The 16989-nt window shown below is 50.9% G+C and overlaps 7 protein-coding genes across 7 annotated transcripts; 4 read left to right on the top strand and 3 right to left on the bottom strand.

The window, feature by feature from the left end:
* Positions 1 to 177: 177 nt before the first annotated feature.
* Positions 178 to 1001, bottom strand: AtWU_03042 (v-SNARE protein VTI1; the record flags this gene model as incomplete). Its single annotated transcript, XM_035498155.1, has 3 exons — positions 178 to 265; positions 348 to 754; positions 822 to 1001. 3 exons carry the CDS (start codon positions 999 to 1001, stop codon positions 178 to 180), a joined length of 675 nt encoding a protein of 224 aa, XP_035354048.1.
* Positions 1002 to 2201: 1200 nt separating this feature from the next.
* Positions 2202 to 3900, top strand: AtWU_03041 (uncharacterized protein; the record flags this gene model as incomplete). The annotated part of the gene is made up of 3 exons (XM_035498154.1): positions 2202 to 2415; positions 2468 to 3198; positions 3253 to 3900. 3 exons carry the CDS (start codon positions 2202 to 2204, stop codon positions 3898 to 3900), a joined length of 1593 nt encoding a protein of 530 aa, XP_035354047.1.
* Positions 3901 to 4234: 334 nt separating this feature from the next.
* rvb1 (RuvB family ATP-dependent DNA helicase pontin) lies at positions 4235 to 5811 on the bottom strand (the record flags this gene model as incomplete). Its single annotated transcript, XM_035498153.1, has 4 exons — positions 4235 to 4699; positions 4761 to 5308; positions 5367 to 5586; positions 5668 to 5811. 4 exons carry the CDS (start codon positions 5809 to 5811, stop codon positions 4235 to 4237), a joined length of 1377 nt encoding a protein of 458 aa, XP_035354046.1.
* A 390-nt stretch (positions 5812 to 6201) lies between these two features.
* On the top strand, positions 6202 to 6840 carry AtWU_03039 (mitochondrial 54S ribosomal protein bL28m; the record flags this gene model as incomplete). The annotated part of the gene is made up of 1 exon (XM_035498152.1): positions 6202 to 6840. One exon carries the CDS (start codon positions 6202 to 6204, stop codon positions 6838 to 6840), a length of 639 nt encoding a protein of 212 aa, XP_035354045.1.
* An 841-nt stretch (positions 6841 to 7681) lies between these two features.
* On the top strand, positions 7682 to 8879 carry AtWU_03038 (putative alpha-1,6-mannosyltransferase subunit; the record flags this gene model as incomplete). The annotated part of the gene is made up of 3 exons (XM_035498151.1): positions 7682 to 7973; positions 8045 to 8478; positions 8649 to 8879. 3 exons carry the CDS (start codon positions 7682 to 7684, stop codon positions 8877 to 8879), a joined length of 957 nt encoding a protein of 318 aa, XP_035354044.1.
* Positions 8880 to 9460: 581 nt separating this feature from the next.
* On the bottom strand, positions 9461 to 10568 carry AtWU_03037 (trans-2-enoyl-CoA reductase (NADPH) TSC13; the record flags this gene model as incomplete). Its single annotated transcript, XM_035498150.1, has 3 exons — positions 9461 to 10140; positions 10242 to 10457; positions 10535 to 10568. The coding sequence occupies 3 exons, from the start codon at positions 10566 to 10568 to the stop codon at positions 9461 to 9463; spliced, it is 930 nt and encodes a 309-aa protein (XP_035354043.1).
* A 2507-nt stretch (positions 10569 to 13075) lies between these two features.
* Positions 13076 to 16699, top strand: AtWU_03036 (peroxidase/cytochrome P450 family protein; the record flags this gene model as incomplete). Its single annotated transcript, XM_035498149.1, has 7 exons — positions 13076 to 13342; positions 13397 to 13494; positions 13547 to 13595; positions 13651 to 13843; positions 13903 to 16081; positions 16164 to 16290; positions 16370 to 16699. 7 exons carry the CDS (start codon positions 13076 to 13078, stop codon positions 16697 to 16699), a joined length of 3243 nt encoding a protein of 1080 aa, XP_035354042.1.
* Between the last annotated feature and the right edge of the window lie 290 nt (positions 16700 to 16989).

Here is a 16989-nt window from a genome sequence, read left to right as displayed (position 1 = left end):
TTGTCGACGGAATTGTGCGAGGTACTAGAACATGTAACATGGCGCCTGATTAAAACTGATGGGTTGCTATCATACAACATTGCGTGATGTGTCTGCGACTGCAGACTTATAGGTGTCGTTAAGAGGGAAATAAAATGAAAGAGAGGCCACCGGTAATAACGCCTTCCAAACCCACGCTCAATGGAACTTGCTGTAGATAACGGCGAAAATCAACAAGATCAAGACTGTGATGATTGCGATTGTGATCAACCGATTCGTAGCCATCCTAGAAGACAGTAAGCATTTGGGCACCAAGCGGCTGTGGCAAGCAGCAAAGCAAATGTCCTTGTGCATTAGGGGGACAGTACCTACGGGCCATGCCCCTTAGTGTCTTGATACTGGTGTCCACATATCCTTCGCTCTCGAGCAGTCGACCCCGCGCATTCATAATCGTCTCGCGCTGCTGGTTCAAGTCGGCCAAGGTGTTGCGACCAATATCCTCCGTTTCGAGAGCGATGCGCTGACTCTCCTGGAGCCGGGCGGAACTGCGCTCCAACCGCTCCGTACCAGACAGGAGCTGTTGTCTTTGTTCCAGATGTTCGTCCTGCGGATCATCTGTGTAGCGGTCGCCGAAGAGCGCCTTGCGGTCATCAGAGAGAGACCTCAACTTGCGCTTTGCCTCATCGATATCGGTAGCGTAGTTGCGAACGCGCGTGTTGATCTTCGATCGTGCTGCTGAGGGGATGTTTTGTTTCTCCATGCGCATTTGATCTAGCTGTATTCCCGCTTGTTAGTGGGGAAATGACGCGGAATGCGCTTTTTGACAAGCTAGTCGAACATACCAATTCTGTGGCTTCATCCAGGGCTCTCTCGGCTTGCCTGATTGCTGACTTTCGTTGCTCACCGCTTGACTCGGCGATCTGGTCCAGCTTCTGATTCAAATCGGCTTGTACCAGCTTTAGCTCGGTCTCGTAGCTGCTGAAGAGCTCCGAGCCGGCGTCGGTGTCCAACGGGTTCGACATTATGATATTAGATGGGGCGTTGGCGTAGGTTGAAGAGTCTTTGGTTAAGTTGTACAGCCGATCGAGACCGAATTAATCAGTGGATAGGGGTTGCGGATCCAAGGAAGTGGAGAGAGTAGTACGGAGTAGCCACCTTATCTTCCGTGGTGGCTGGCGGCGCCCGTGCTGCTCCGGGAAAGAGATTGGGACAATCAACGGAGTGAATGACACGGTCTATGAGAGAATGAACCAGAATCAGCTCGAAAAACAAAACCAGTATATCTGAAGGACAGACGGAGATGCAGCTGGATGGAAAGAAGATAGGATAGGCAGATGCATGGAGAGAGACAACTGGCTGGCCTGCGGCGATGACAGGAACGGCGACGGGCACACGTGATCGGCGGCCGAGGCAGAGGGATCCGGCTGACGTCGTCGGGCTCAACGGCCGTTAAACCAGACTAACTTATTAGTCTAATTGTTGCATCGCATCTGGCGCCAAGTTCGACCAACAGATCCATTGTATGGATTCCATTCATCGTGCCGTTGAATGCCCCTCCCCCAATCCAGGGTCCCAGCGCTCACCCTCGCTTATGGGAGGCTAACATTATGGTTGGCTTGTTCCTTTCCATTCTTCAAGGAGAATGGTCCCCTGACTCGTGGTCAATTAACTTCTCTAGGATTCGCCCCCCTCATTATTTCCGTCTCAGATCGGTGGAGCTTTCTCCTCGACTTATATAATGGCCCTATTTCCTTAGGCCCCCCTCACTAGTGACAGGTCACATATCTACCCCAGTTTTCGTTTGGGCTCTTTTTTCGGTAGATCTGCCTTAATATCAAGGAACATCCATTCCCTGAATACTCGACTGAGTCACCCTAGCTGTGTCTGTCATCTGATGCGATCACATTTGGCCGCCACATGAGGACAAGAGCGCGTTGCAGGTTGGGATCTGAGCGCACATGGTAGTCTTGATAAATCTGTTGTCACCCTGTCTTCGATCTTTCTGTGAGACTGTTCTTCCACCTTACCACTCCAATGTTCCCTATCCCAGTATTTCCGGATAGGGCAAGGAGTACTATACAATCTTTCAAGCTGTCTACTAGACACTGAGCCTGGTCTTGAATCAGCATCCCAGCGCGCCAAGTTCGTGCCGATATATTCTTTTCATTCTCTCCGGTTGGCCTGCTCTATGGCAAGGTTAGCCGCTGACAGCTGTTGTTTTCATGCCGCCCTTTCAGCCTGAGCGGGTTGCTGTTATAGGGGGCGGTTGCACGGGTATCACGACTGTATGGGCATTGCGGGATTCCACCCATGATGTTCATCTATTTGAAGCCTCAGACTCCCTTGGTGGGCGCGTAAATGCCCTGCCTTTTGAGCATGATGGTCACCGAGTTGATGTCAATACAAGTTTTCCCAACTTTAATGCCGGGGCTTCTCGTTAGTGGCAACTTCCCAGCCCGTATCTTTCTTGACTAATTCACATCTTCAGCAAACCTCGTTTCGTTGTTAGACTACCTTGGGATTACCAGTGTCAAGGCTCCGTTCTCCTTTGGGGCTACGGATGGGATTGACAGTTTCCAATGGTGTGGTAGCATACTGAAAAGCATTCTTCTTCGTCCATGGACACTTTGCAACTTAGAGACCTATCGCATACTGTGCGATGCTATTTGGCTGAAATACATGGCCGTGGACGTACTCGATCCCGGCTTTGAGGCTTGTAAACCCACGGATCCCCAGTCGTTATCCACGCATGAGTACCTCGCAGGCGAAGAGTACTCCAATACCTTTATCGAGAACTATCTAGCCCCACTGCTGTCCATTCTGTGGAGCACGAATGCGGGGAAGTTCCTGCCACGGGTTCCTGCGAAAGCCCTCTTCCAAGCCATGTATCATCACCAGCTGTTGAAGCCCCGTCAAGCCTTGCCAAACTGGCGTCGTATCGGACCAGGAGTGAGCCAGTTCATCCAGACCATGACCAAAAGCTTTCCCTCCTCGAAGGTTCATCTCAAGACTAGAGTAACGGAGATTGTCCAGTATGGAAAGAAGTACGGTATTATGACATCCGCAGGCGAAGAACTATTTTTCAATCATATTGTCTTCGCCGTTAACGGCCAGGAGACTATCAAGATGCTGGGATCGCTCGCAAATGAGCAAGAAAAGGAGATCATCCGAAGTCTAGGTTCAACCAGAAACATCTCTGTTTTGCATTCTGATCCTCTTGTACGTCCCAACCAGTCACACTATATAACCCCTCCTACTAACCTCACAAACCAGCTCATGCCCAACGTCGAAGACCCGGGTCCCGCCTGCAACTACATCCTAGGCCCCAGCAACCAAGACTGGCAAACCCAACCAAGTAACACTACCACCACCATCACATCCCACGTCTCCAGTCTCAGCTACATCGCCAACTTCCTCGACAGCATCCCTTCCTACATTTTCGGCCCCATATACATCACCCTAAACCCCTTCACCCCACCGCACCCAAGCCACGTGCAAGGCGTATGGGAGTTCACCGACCCGGAGCCTAGCGCCCAGACCCTAATAGCACAACATCGTCTCCCCACCATCCAGAACAAGCGTGGTCTAAGTTACGGTTTCTGCTGGACAGGACGCGGACACTTAGAAGATGCCATCACGGCTGGTCTCAGGATCGCCATCCAGGATTTAGGCGCCGAGGCCCCGTTCCACGTGCAGTTCCACCAGGATCCCCTGGAGGCGGCTGCATCAGGGCCTCCTCCGAGCCTTGGCTTGAGAGATAATGTGATCCGGACGATTATTCGTCTGATTCATGTTTATGTTCTTATTCTGAGATTTGTTTTGGTTCTCTTGAGGGCTCTGCCGGGGGCGGCTGGGAAGGCGAAGACGAGGTTTAGACCGGTGTGCAATGCTGCCACTAGTGGTAAGAAGAAGAGGTCTTGATGATGTTTTTATTCTTATTCTTCAGTTTCTTTTTTAGAGGGAAGATCCTTGGGACGTTATATGAATATACTAGACAAGAAATATTACGAGCTTGTTTCTGGAGGTTGAAAATAGAAACCCTAATACTAGTAGTTGACATTAACGTAAAATAGCTCATTCATAACAGAAAAAGCAATGGCTCTTCCCGGTTTAGTTAGGAAAATATAATAAAACCTGCAGACATGGTATACATATTGCTTTCTTGTATGTGTTTTGTTTCTTTCGGTTGTTTTCTCTTCACACCCCGTCTTGCCTGTTCTCCAAAAATCCAGCCAAGTGGTGAGCCACGTTCCCCTTATTTGAGATACTTCTCACTATCCTGGTTCACGATCGTGGCGCTCCTCCGCGCATCAAGGAACAGGTCTTCGCACTCTGCCACGTCGGCTTCCTCGATACCGCCTGGGCGTCCATTTACCTTGGCGAGGATGCTAGCCGGGGTAAGTAATTGCAGGGCATACCGCAAGCTGACCTTGCTGCCATGCTCGGAGACCTTGTCCAGGGCGGGGTCGGTGATGCTGAGGCCTTCCGTCTTGGCGCGCAGGCGAATGATGGTCTTGATCTCATCGGGAGAGTAAGGGTGGGTGGGGATGATGAGGAGACGGGCGAGAAGGTCGGGAGGGATGCCGTGGGCGGCGGAGATGTCGTCGGTGCCGCGGATGACGGTGTTTCCGCGGTTAGAGGCAAGAATGACAATGGGGGAGATAGAAGACTCGAGGGCACGGTTGAGGTATGTGAAGCATTCAATGTCGAGCATGTGAACCTAGAGGTGGGGATTAGCAACTGATTGCAAGGTAAGGCAGGGAAGGGCTAGGACGATCTACCTCGTCGATGAAGAGGACACCGGGAACGAGCTCCGCAACGCCCTGGTCGATGTAGCGGTTGACGACCTTGTTAATCTCCTGGCGTAACTTCTCCGTAATCTCGGTCTTCTTGGGCTTCATGAGCTGTCCCATCATGCTCATCACATCCTGTCCACCCTGGGGCCGCGCATTGGCCATGTCCAGATCGTGCAGTGTCACATCCTGGACGATTTCCTTCTTCTTGTGGACCTCTCCCTTCGGTACGGGCACGTACTCCTCAGCTTCAAGATCGAACTCAGTGGCGTAGGCGTCGGACCGTCCGACACGCTTGCAGGCTCCAGTATTCGCTTCGATGTAAATGACGTCTCCCACGGTGACACGCTCCTTTTGGATGGCTTCGTAGATGCTGGGGTCCAGGCGCAGCTTCTTGGTACCCTTGGCGGATTTCAGACCGATGATGAGATGGCTGATCGTGCGTCCGTATCCTCCCAGAGGGTTCTCCGTCTCTTCGGGGGTGAGTTCCGTCACTTCACCTTCGTATACTTCCTTCGTTTCGCGAACACGGAGACCTATCGAGGCATTAGAGTCTATTGGGTCTTTCGTGTCAGAATGGCCCAGATCGCGTACCGATTGCCCTCCGGAAGTTCTCCATGAGCGCCTCTGTTTTCTTGACCTCAGCAGAGTAAATCTCACTACCAACGATCGGACAGAACGGGACTTTGGTTCCCAGCTCCTGCGACACGGCGAGGGCCAGGGCAGTCTTTCCAGTTCCGGGTCCACCAGCCAGAAGGACAGCCCGACCGGCCATCTTCTTCGCCTTGATCAAGTCAACAACGACACCGCATGCCTGTTATGTCAATCCTTCGGGTTAGTACAAGGCTCATGGGCTTGGACACCGAGGGTTTTGGGCGGCAATGTTGTCGCGTACCTCACGGGCAGTTGCCTGTCCAACAAAACCGTCTCCTGAAGCCTCCGCGGTGCCATCTTGTCGTAGACCAAGACCCTTGATATGCGTGTGGGCTGCGGTTCTGTTCTCGCGCGAGTTGCCCTTCACTTCACTGATTTGGACCATGGTGAAGGGATTGCGACCTCACTCGGAAGCCACAGATATGCGATCGTGGTGGGGTAGAAAGTTTCGGTAAGGCGTAAAAGGCACACGAGAAGTAAGAAGAGCTGGCAGGATCAGAGAAAGCTGGAGATGATGAAAGGGAAGATGAGTCTGGATGCAGCTGCTTCTGGCCGAAATTCAAGCGCAGCTGGGGAGGATCGATCAATGATAGCCGGCCGTGGCCAAGGCGGTCAGCCGCGACCCCCAAATTCTTTCACCATCCGGTGCTGGACGGTCCACGCCTATCTCCAACTATCTCGTCCGCTGTTGCTGTGCTCTGCCGGCACCTGTTCTTCTTCTTTTCGGCCAATTCCCTGTCATGGTCGACTGCCTCTCGACCTTTTGATCTACACAATGGCGGGTTTACAGACTCGTTCGACCATGTCCCTTCCGTTCTCCCTCTCTGCGGCTTTTCGCAACCTTTCCCTCACGACCTCCAAACGTTCCTTCTCCACGACATTGGCGGCACAGAAGACGAAACAATTGCCGGATTACATCCCTCCTTACCCCTACGGCCCGAACTATGTCTTCAAGCAATCCAACTCCGGTCTCTACGGAGGCGCGATGATCCAATTCGGAAACAAGATCTCACAAGGCCGCAACGAGGGCAAGACCCGCCGATTCTGGAAGCCCAACGTTCGTCGGAAGAAGCTCTACAGCGAAGCACTCGAAAAGGATCTCTTCATCAAGGTCACGCGCAAGGCGCTGCGCACGATCCGGAAGGCCGGTGGTCTCGACAACTACCTTCTGAGCGACCGCCCGGGCCGCATCAGGGAGATGGGTATCTTTGGATGGGAGTTGCGGTGGCAGATTATGCAGACACCGAAGATTCAAGAGAGATTCCGGGAGGAGCGGAAAAAGCTTGGTATGCCCGAACCGCCTACGTTCGAGGAGTGGGTGAAGCAGAAGGAGGACGAGATCAAGGCGCAGGTGGAGGCGGAGACGAATATCAAGGAGATCACGAAGCCAACGTACAACGAGAAACAATACTAGAGACCTACAGGGCAAGTCTCTAGTGAAGTCGATTTGGGACGGTCAATCTCGATTGATTATCTGGTGACCAACGGATGGGCGTCTGTTGTATTATTATTTCTTTGGTCATGGTCGACAGCGTCTGCATACCGCTTTCATACTATATCTCGGATGGTGAAAAAGACGACTGTACAGCTGCTATTTAGATCTTGCATGGACTGCTTGGATTTGCGTGATTCGCTCTTCAGTGTATTTATATGTTACCAATGCGATTTGGATTTAATTGACCTTGTGTGTGCACATGGCGTTGAAGGGACTATTGCAGACATACTACTTGCAGATTAGCCCTCGACGTGGTAAAGTTACATGGACCAATAACCGTCTTTATATATACACTGATCTAACACCGCGTCAGAAGGCTACCAGTGGCCCTGGAAGCTACTTTGTAGTTTGGGATGCAATACATCAGCAGGAACATGTGCGGGATCTCATATGCCCAGATGGGAAGACACCGTATCTATACATAGACATTAAACAACCACAACCTTACTTCATAATGAGCCAACCATTAATAATCATCATCGCTGGCCTTGGAATGTCTCAAGTAATAGCCAATCTGCAAGGTCATCGGCTTTGTCCCTGGAATGCTGCGATCTTTCGGACCAACAAAGATCCGCGGGCGCATTTCCGGATCCGGCAGAGGAGCCCGTGAAGCCGGATCAGTTACAAGCAATTGATGCTGCCTCCGCTCCAAGCTCATACTACGTGCTAGAATGTCCTGATCTATCGGAGCTGCAATTGACTATCTTTACATCCTTCACAGTCGCCCAGCATCTACTCGCTGGGGACAAATACACCCATCATGCAGTTCGCCCTGCCTCCGCGGAGGACTCCGATAACCCCTCCGTACGCTCGCTCGTCGCGAATCTCACTCCAGCGCAGGAAACAGCTCAAAGCAGTCGCCATCCTGGGCTTTTCCCTGCTCACCGTCTTCTTCCTTCTCTCTCAGTTCTTCTACACAAGTACAGGGGCTCCCGCTGTACCAGCAGGGACATCCAGCATCGTCGTCGTCACCGTTCTAGACCGGACGGCTTGGAGTAACGAGTACATTCAGAAGATCGTCAAGAACAGAGAGGACTATGCTAAGCGACATGGTAAGGCGACAATAACCCCAGTCACTTCCCTCGTGTTGAGTAACTTCCCATGTCTTACAATTGCAATCCAGGCTATACGAACTTCTTCGCCAACGTGTCCGACTATGAAACTGTCCTCGATAACGCCCCGAAGTCCTGGGCCGTCCTCCCAGCCCTCCGTCACGCGATGGCCTCAAACCCCTACTCGAAGTACTTCTTCCACCTAGACGCTCATGCCCTAATAATGAACCCGAGCAAATCACTTGAATCGCACGTCCTCGACAACGACCGTCTCGAATCCCTCATGCTCAAGGACGTCTCCGTCGTACCTCCCGATAGCATCATCAAGACATTCTCGCATCTACAGCCCCAAGATGTCGATCTCATTATGACCACCGATGCGGAGGATTTGAGCTCCGGTAGCTTCCTCCTTCGACAGGGCGACTTTGCCAAATACTTCCTCGACTTCTGGTTCGACCCTCTGTACATTAGCTATAACTTTGCGAAGGCCGAGACCCACGTTCTGGTAAGTGAGGAGATGGATTACGTTTCTTCTGTCTTTAAGTTTTTCATTATGCATCGTACACCTCTAGTATGATGCTCGCTTTATCAAATTCTGTTCCTTTCTTGTTTTTTGCTTGTTTAATTGCTTTTTTACCCGTGCCACCAGACCAAGTAACTAACCCACGTCATCAGGATCACATTGTGCAATGGCACCCGACCATCTTGGCTAGACTGGCTCTGGTTCCACAGCGGACCATCAATTCCTACAGCAAGGATTCAAACGGAGCTTCCGTGGACGGTGTCTATAAGGATGGTGACTTCGTCATTCGATTCCTTGGCTGTGACACCGACACGAAGCGGAGTTGCGAGAAGGAAATGGAGCCGTATTATCGGCTTTGGGCAGGGAAGATGAAGAACGAGTAACCTCGTTCTTTCTTTCTTTCTTTCTCTCTTCTGTCTTCTTATATTCGCTTTTCAATTGTAATGTCCACCTTTGCTTTTGGGGGAGTTTGGGTATGATTTTGATTTTCCATTGGTGTTGGGAGTTTTGTTTGAACGAATTGTCTTCGGACCTCTGGTGCTGTGATATTAATCCCATAGAGAAGCGAGCGCATTCACTCCGATGCTACATGAGTTACCTAGTACTACTCCATACCTCGCAATCCAATAGCATTATTGCTTCAAATTAAAAATGATTATTATTCGTCCACGTCAATAACTAGAACCCTCCGCATAACTCTCGTAAAATAACTAATAACCGGACTATAATCTATCGTAATAGGTTACACATCGAAGGACAAAACTGTCATGCAGAGAACAAACTCCGCCGTAATCTTCTCGGATGTCGAGAACCATTCATCTCTCACCACACCTTAACCCCGAACGCAGTCGAGGTACATGCAAGGTCCCGGGTAAACCTTGGCCAATGCCAAGACAAATGTATGCGAGGTTGACAACCTCGCACGTTACGCATAGTACTTTCCCCCAAAGCAGCATGCTCTCGCCTAGTACAGACCAGGCAGGATAACATAGCGCTTGCGCTTGTACTTGTCACCGAACTCCTTGCGGTAGCGGCGCTCCTTCTTCTTGGCCCAGAGAGCCATCTGAACGGTACCGACGACAATGAAGAACAGGACACTCCAGCTCATTCCGCTCAGCAGGTAGACGCCCACCCAGCTGACAACCTCAAAGAAGTAGTTGGGGCAGGTGACGACGTTGAAGCCAAATCCGGAGGGAATGCCTCTCTCCGTGGTACCGGGACGGCGCAGGTCGCGTAGCACAAGGTGAGCGTTTAGGTTCGCAAGCTCGCCGAAAATGAACAATGCCAGGCCGCTGTAGAGGAGGAAAGAGTCCTGGATGGTGGCGGCGGGGGAATCGGGACGGAAGACCCAGTAGGCGATGTTCAGGCCGGCTAGGACCCAGTAGTGGCCGCTGTTCTTGACGATGTTGCGCGCGGGCATGGTGGCATTGCTGAAACGGTGGACGAAGACGGTTTCGTATTCGCGCTTGATGAAGTGGATGGTCAGGAGGGCGCAGACCAGGAGCTGGAACTGCGATGGCTCGGGAAGTGGCTTGTCGAAGTTAAAGTAGACATATGGACGGAGGGGGAAGAGGAAGAGAGCCGGAATGAAGAGCGGTCCCAGGTATTCGATAATGTAGACGGTGCGCCATCCAAGTTGGGGGCCTGAAGATTAGGGAGTGTGTTAGTGAGTGAGGTGGGGATATGGCGGTGGTGGTGTAGATGGTGTAGACGGGGAAGGGTTTGGTGTCAGCTTATCTACTAACCAAGATCCTTGACGTGCAAGACGCTCTTTTCCTTGAGACCGACTCCGTCGACAGTTGAGTCCTTGGAGTTGGGGACTACAGTGCGATCGCTACCCTTGGTGATCCGAAGACGGTGGATGGAGAAGCCCGAGGCTTCCGCGAGCTTGTTGTAGATTTCGGCGGTTGAGGCATTGGAGGACACCTGAACCTGCTTGGGGAGCTTCTTGATGGGTTTGCCTAGAGGATGGAGAGCCAATGTCAGTTCGCTTCTGACATATTAATTGACCTTGACTGCTGATGGCCAGAAAACTTACCCCGGGGCTCAACAACTAGAGTCAGGGACGCCATTGGGATTAGGCTGAAGACACGCAAGCTCGTAATGACCCGGCAGGCACAGAGGATATTATCTGAGGATTATGCCACGTGAGCTGAGGTAAGAGCACAGTGCCAGGGTTCGTATACGAGGAAGATAGTAGTGATGGCGCAGGTATACCCGGTTATCGGAAGCGACAGACTTGTTGAGAAGTTGCTCAGCAAAATGCGGCTAGTCAAGAGGCCATTGCGGACTAGTGAGCTGCTTAGTGTATCCAGACTAATAATACACCACTAAGACCCCAGGCATTCCTTCCTCGGCCCGCGAAGCATCACGTGGGACGATCTGCCGGGGTCCAAACTTTTGGTTGCTGAACTACTACTACTCTCGGTACTCTTGCAAAATAAGGGTATGCTTTTGTTTCCCGGAAGGATTGTTAACTACTACTCCATACGAGACTAGTGCTATCTGCGTACTTCATGGTTAGGGACAAACAATTCCAATCCGGTACTTCTTCCGTCACAGTCACGCTGACAGAGAGTCCTCAAAGGCCCTTCCCTGTTCTTACATATCTTACTAAGTATATTGGTTTGGTTTTTATCGCTTTTCCCATTCTTCCTTTGTGCTTATTATCTTTTCCCTTCCCGCTACAATGTGCTATCTTCTTACTGCATCTCACATGTCTTGTTGTTACAGAGCATTTGACATATCAGTAATCCAAGAATTATGCCATTCGCCGATTGAGTGGATCCACCGCATTATGCTAAATTTCTTTTGTTTTCTCTTGGTTGCGTGTTGTTAGTGCTACTTACACAGTAGTATGCACTTACATGTCGGAACAATCTCGACTTGAGGCCCTTGCAATCAATGAAGTATTGTCAGTAATGAGAATAGAAAAGACGGAGATGGCGTAATTGGAGACAAGAAATTAATCAAGACTGATAATTATGAACGCCATTGTGTATCAGCAAGTCAGCCAAACATATGCGCCCGCTACGATTGTCCTGATTGTCAAGGTCACTTACCGGGGCTGGCTAGACCTGATAGAGTAGTGTTCAGCTTCATCCGACAGTGTGTAAATAGTGGCGCCTTAGTCCCAGTCAGTCAGCCAGCCAGCCTTTCCTCACTTTTTGCCCCCGCTCATTTAGTACCTCCGTCTTTAGCTCGGTGCTAGCGGCATACCTTCATCTACTACTTACCCCGTACCAAGCAGCAGCCCAGCCCACACTCACTTGACAGCAACTCACTTACCACTCACCACATCCCAAGCCAGACAGACTATCCATGCAGTTCGTGCTGGCCACTAGATACTATTACCCACTGACATCGGTGGGAATGAAAGGGAGGTGCTCTGATAGGATCTCTCTATACTCTAAGATCCCTTCCCCCCTCCGATCCCCGAATTGACCGTATTGTCAACCATTACCCGATGAAGTACAAGTAACCCCGACCAGGTGTCAAAGGGCACCTCGCAAACTTTGGATCGAGCACAGGTCCCCGAGAGAACGCGATGGAATAGGAGGGTGGGGAATAATAATACAGTGCGCTGGATTTGCAAGATCTTCTGGCAATTCTTTTTCAGCTCTTCCCACCCGCCTTCGCTAACTTGAAGCTCCAGCCGCAGATCGACCGGGTTTTTGCCCGGCTGAAATTGTGAGTCCCCGCCAGTCTGGTTTGTCGGGGTCTGCCACTGCCAGGGCCACCCGTCCAATGCCTCACGATACGGTCCATCCATGACTATCCCTCGTATCTTCTTCGGCTGCGCACGCCATACTTCTTGTCTAGAGTGTGGATAAGGCCACCCATCGAGAGTTTGGTGCTAAGGCACGTTCGATCATAGTCCGCATCCACCTGTTAGCCTTGCATACGGTGTGAACTGCGCCCAGGTCATGTCTCATGCACGCGAATCAGAAGTCTCTCAGGCTCGCCTGTCACGTCCAATGGGGTATTTCTCGTTACGGACAGGACGCCCAGTGTCTGCTATCGCTCCGTGGACATTTTAGTAGTATTAATCATTCGCTTCGGGGTTGCCGACTCGGCTGTTCCTCTCTTCGGCCGCTGCTATGACGCTGACAAGTCCCTATAAAGACCGTTTCTCTGGATATCTTTCCTTGCTTAATCTCCCCCAACTTTCTCATGCGCATTCTCGCATTGAGCCCCCTGCTTCATAGTATATACCTCGACTCCCATCACCACGGGGATTTTTTCTTGTCTATATCGATACCCTTCTTGTTTACCTAACTAAGTTCTTTCCCCGCAACTCTACGTCCACGCCGTTCGCATTCCTTGGTAGCCGGCGCGGTTCCAGAACGTCTAGACTCCCAAGGTGAGCAACCTTTCTATGACTTCATGAGGTGGGTCTTGTTTGGGACAATCCATAGTCCTAGAATCATGAGATGGAGATCTATCGACCCCTCTTATTTCTTATTTGTAGAGTCGAGGTTAAGCATAATTGGAGCATCATGCTGATCTTGGCTTTTCGCGTATGCAGCGGCATTGTACCTCTTGGACAACGACTTGTATAATATTAGCCCTATACGCAATGTCTGGCTCAAATAATCATTCCATTGTCAACGGCATAGGGAGCACAATTTCCCAGGTTGAAAAGGCTATTTCGGCATCCTTGCGGCCTCTACCTACGGCGACTGGAAACGGGACCTATGTCACTGAGCCTGCTCAGACGGGAATTGTCAAGGACCTCAGCCATGTCGACCTTACTGATATCAAGACCCTGCTTGAGGTCGTTAAGGATGCTGTAACAGGTCAGCCAGTCGATGATAGACATTATATCATGGAGCGAGTCATTCAGGTAAGTGCTTACTCTTGCCTTTTGAGCCAGTTGAGTCCGTCTGACCGAGTCCAGCTTGCTGCCGGGCTCCCTTCGACTTCTAAGAGTGGGAAGGACTTGACGAACACCTTCCTCAAGCAGCTCTGGAATGACCTGGAACATCCTCCGATTTCGTAAGTTTATTGTGACAATGACATTCTATATGACACTAACTGAGGAATGTAGATACCTAGGCCGGGATTCTTCTTACCGCAAGGCCGATGGATCAGGAAATGTATAGTGCGCCCGGAACCCTTCTGGAAGGTGTTTTGTTAACTCTCCATTGACAGAACTTCCTCTGGCCTCATATTGGAGCAGCTGGTAGCCACTACGCCAGGTCTGTACGGCCAACAACCGTTCAGTCGCCTTCGCTGCCGGATCCGAGCACGCTTTTCGCGTCCCTCCTGGAAAGAAAGGAATACAAGGAGCATCCGAACAAGATATCCAGTGTCTTGTTCTACCTCGCTTCCGTCATTATTCACGGTATGCATTGCTTGAATCATCCTTGGTTTTACAAGATCTCCCAACTGACATGCTCAAAGATCTGTTCCAAACGGATCGCAATGATTATACTCTGAACAAGACCTCCTCGTATCTGGATCTTTCACCTCTCTATGGCAACAATCAAGACGAGCAGAACCTCGTCAGGACTTTCAAGGATGGAAAACTCAAGCCGGACTGCTTTTCCAGCAAACGAGTTCTCGGTTTCCCTCCTGGCGTCGGCGTGCTTCTGCTGATGTTCAACCGCTTCCACAACTATGTTGTCGAGAATTTGGCGACTATCAATGAAGGCGGCCGGTTTACCAAGCCAGATGAGTCTGATGTCGACGCCAGCACGAGATACGACAACGATCTCTTCCAGACTGGTCGGTTGGTCACGTGTGGTCTATACATAAACATCATCCTCAAGGACTACGTTCGGACCATATTGAATATCAATCGAACAGACAGTCTGTGGAGCTTAGATCCTCGAGCTGATATCCAGGATAGCTTGCTAGGAAGCGCCCCAGCGGAAGCCACGGGCAACCAGGTGTCTGCTGAATTCAATCTCGTCTACCGCTGGCATGCTTGCATTTCTCAGCGTGACGAGAAATGGACACAGGAACTGTATAAAGATTTGTTCCCAGGAAAGGATCCCAACAACGTTTCTTTACCTGAATTTCTTAGGGGCGTGGCCAAGTGGGAAGCAAGCTTACCGGAGCAGCCCCCAGACCGTCCATTTGCTGGATTACAGCGTAATGCAGACGGCGCCTTTGATGATGACGATCTTGCGAACATGTTTGCGGATGGCGTTGAGGATTGTGCCGGTGCCTTTGGTGCCGGTAACATTCCATCAGTCTTCAGAAATATCGAGGCCCTCGGTATTTTGCAGGCGCGTTCTTGGAACTTGGCTACCCTGAACGAATTCCGCAAGTTTTTCGACCTTGCGCCCTACAAGACCTTCGAGGAAATCAATCCTGATCCATACATTGCGGCCCAGCTCAAGAACCTGTATGATGAACCTGACCTGGTGGAGATGTATCCCGGCGTTATCGTCGAGGCTACGAAAGACGCAGTAGTGCCTGGAAGCGGTTTGTGCACAAACTTCACGATATCAAGGGCCATTCTCTCCGATGCAGTTTCCCTTGTCCGTGGCGACCGTTTCTATACGGTGGATTACACGCCAAAGCATCTCACAAACTGGGCCTATAACGAAATACAGCCTCAGGACTCAGTTGACCAAGGGCAGGTCTTTTACAAACTGGTGCTGCGTGCGTTCCCCAATCACTTCAAAGGCGATTCAATTTACGCACACTTTCCTCTGGTCATCCCATCTGAGAACAAGAAGATCCTTGAGAAGCTCTCGGTTGCTCAGGATTACAGCTGGGGCCGACCGAGTTACACGCCTACGCCGCAATTTATCAGCTCTAATGCGGCCTGTATTTCCGTTCTCAACGACCAAGAGGCATTTAAGGTAACTTGGGGAAGCAAGATTGAATTCTTGATGCGCCACAACAATCACCCTTATGGCCGGGACTTCATGCTGTCTGGTGACAAGCCACCCAACGCTGCATCGCGCCGGATGATGGGCTCGGCCCTATACCGCGACAAGTGGGAGAGTGAGGTGAAGCGATTTTATGAGGATATCACCGTAAAACTCCTGCGCCAGCATTCTTACAAGCTGGGCGGAACCAATCAGGTCGATATCGTCCGAGACGTCGCAAATTACGCCCAGGTCCATTTCTGTGCAAATGTATTCTCTCTGCCCCTGAAGACTGAGTCTAATCCCAGGGGCATTTTTACCGAGGCTGAATTGTATGAAATACTGGCACTTGTCTTCGCCTCCATTTTCTACGATGCCGATGTTGGAACGTCATTCCAGCTGAACCAAACTGCCCGCGATGTGACTCAACAGCTCGGGGAGCTGACCATGGCCAATGTTGACTTTGTCAACAAGGCCGGCTTCATCGCAAACATCGTTAGCAGTCTGCACCGGCACGATGTCCTCAGTGAATACGGCGAACACATGATCCAGCGTCTGCTTCACAGCAATATTCCTCCAGCCGACATTGTCTGGACACATCTGTTACCAACAGCGGGTGGCATGGTGGCAAACCAAGCCCAACTCTTCTCGCAATGCCTTGATTACTACCTGTCAGATGAAGGATCCGTTCATTTGCCCGACATTAAACGACTTGCCCAAGAAAACACATCCGAGGCTGATTCCCTTCTTTTACGATAGTAAGCACTCCCTGAACTCCGCAAATGCCACTAATGATATTCATTGAGTGGTTCGCAAAGACATGTACTGACACATTTGCAGCTTCATGGAAGGAGCTCGGTTGCGATCGTCCGTCGGCTTGCCGCGACTGGTCGCGAAGCCTACCGTCGTTGATGACGGCGGGTCAAAGTATACTTTGAAGCCCGGCCAAAGTGTACTATGCAATCTAGTAAGTAGCGACAAGCCTCCTATAGTGGAGAGTTCCCCGGCGTTAGCAGACATTTACTCACCTTCTTTCCCTTTTGCAGGTCTCTGCTTCCATGGATCCCCGCAGCTTTCCCGAGCCGGAGAAGGTCAAGCTTGACCGCGACATGAGCCTGTACGCCCACTTTGGATTTGGGCCTCATCAATGCCTAGGCATGGGCATCTGTAAGCTAGCTCTCACGACAATGCTCAGGGTGGTGGGACGGCTAGACAACCTCCGGCGGGCTCCTGGGTCTCAAGGCCAACTGAAGAGGATTGCTGGACCTGGAGGAATTTCGATGTATATGACTGCAGACCAAAGCAGCTATTGGCCATTCCCATCGACCATGAAAATCCAATGGGATGGCGATCTGCCAAGTCTTGCTACGAACTAAAATTGGGGATGAATTATGGGGATGAATTAATAGCTGAGGCGGGAACGACTAATGTGTATAACAGTTCTTCATTGGTATAATAACATATTTTATTTCCAACGCACACTTTTGCATAAACATCTCAAGTAATAGTAGTGGGGACAACATAGTACTCCTCACCGAAACCTCTGTTGGTAGACGTCACTCATGCAACTCCCTGTTTGTCATTCACCCCACCTGTATGCGTTCACTCCCGAACAAAACACGATATTCCCCGAATCATAATGCTCCTGTGGAGCTATGCTCATTGG

The sequence above is a fragment of the Aspergillus tubingensis genome (assembly GCF_013340325.1).
Source record: "Aspergillus tubingensis WU-2223L DNA, scaffold_4, whole genome shotgun sequence".
Lineage (NCBI taxonomy): Eukaryota > Fungi > Ascomycota > Eurotiomycetes > Eurotiales > Aspergillaceae > Aspergillus > Aspergillus tubingensis.
This window is presented reverse-complemented; position numbering and strand designations above follow the sequence as displayed.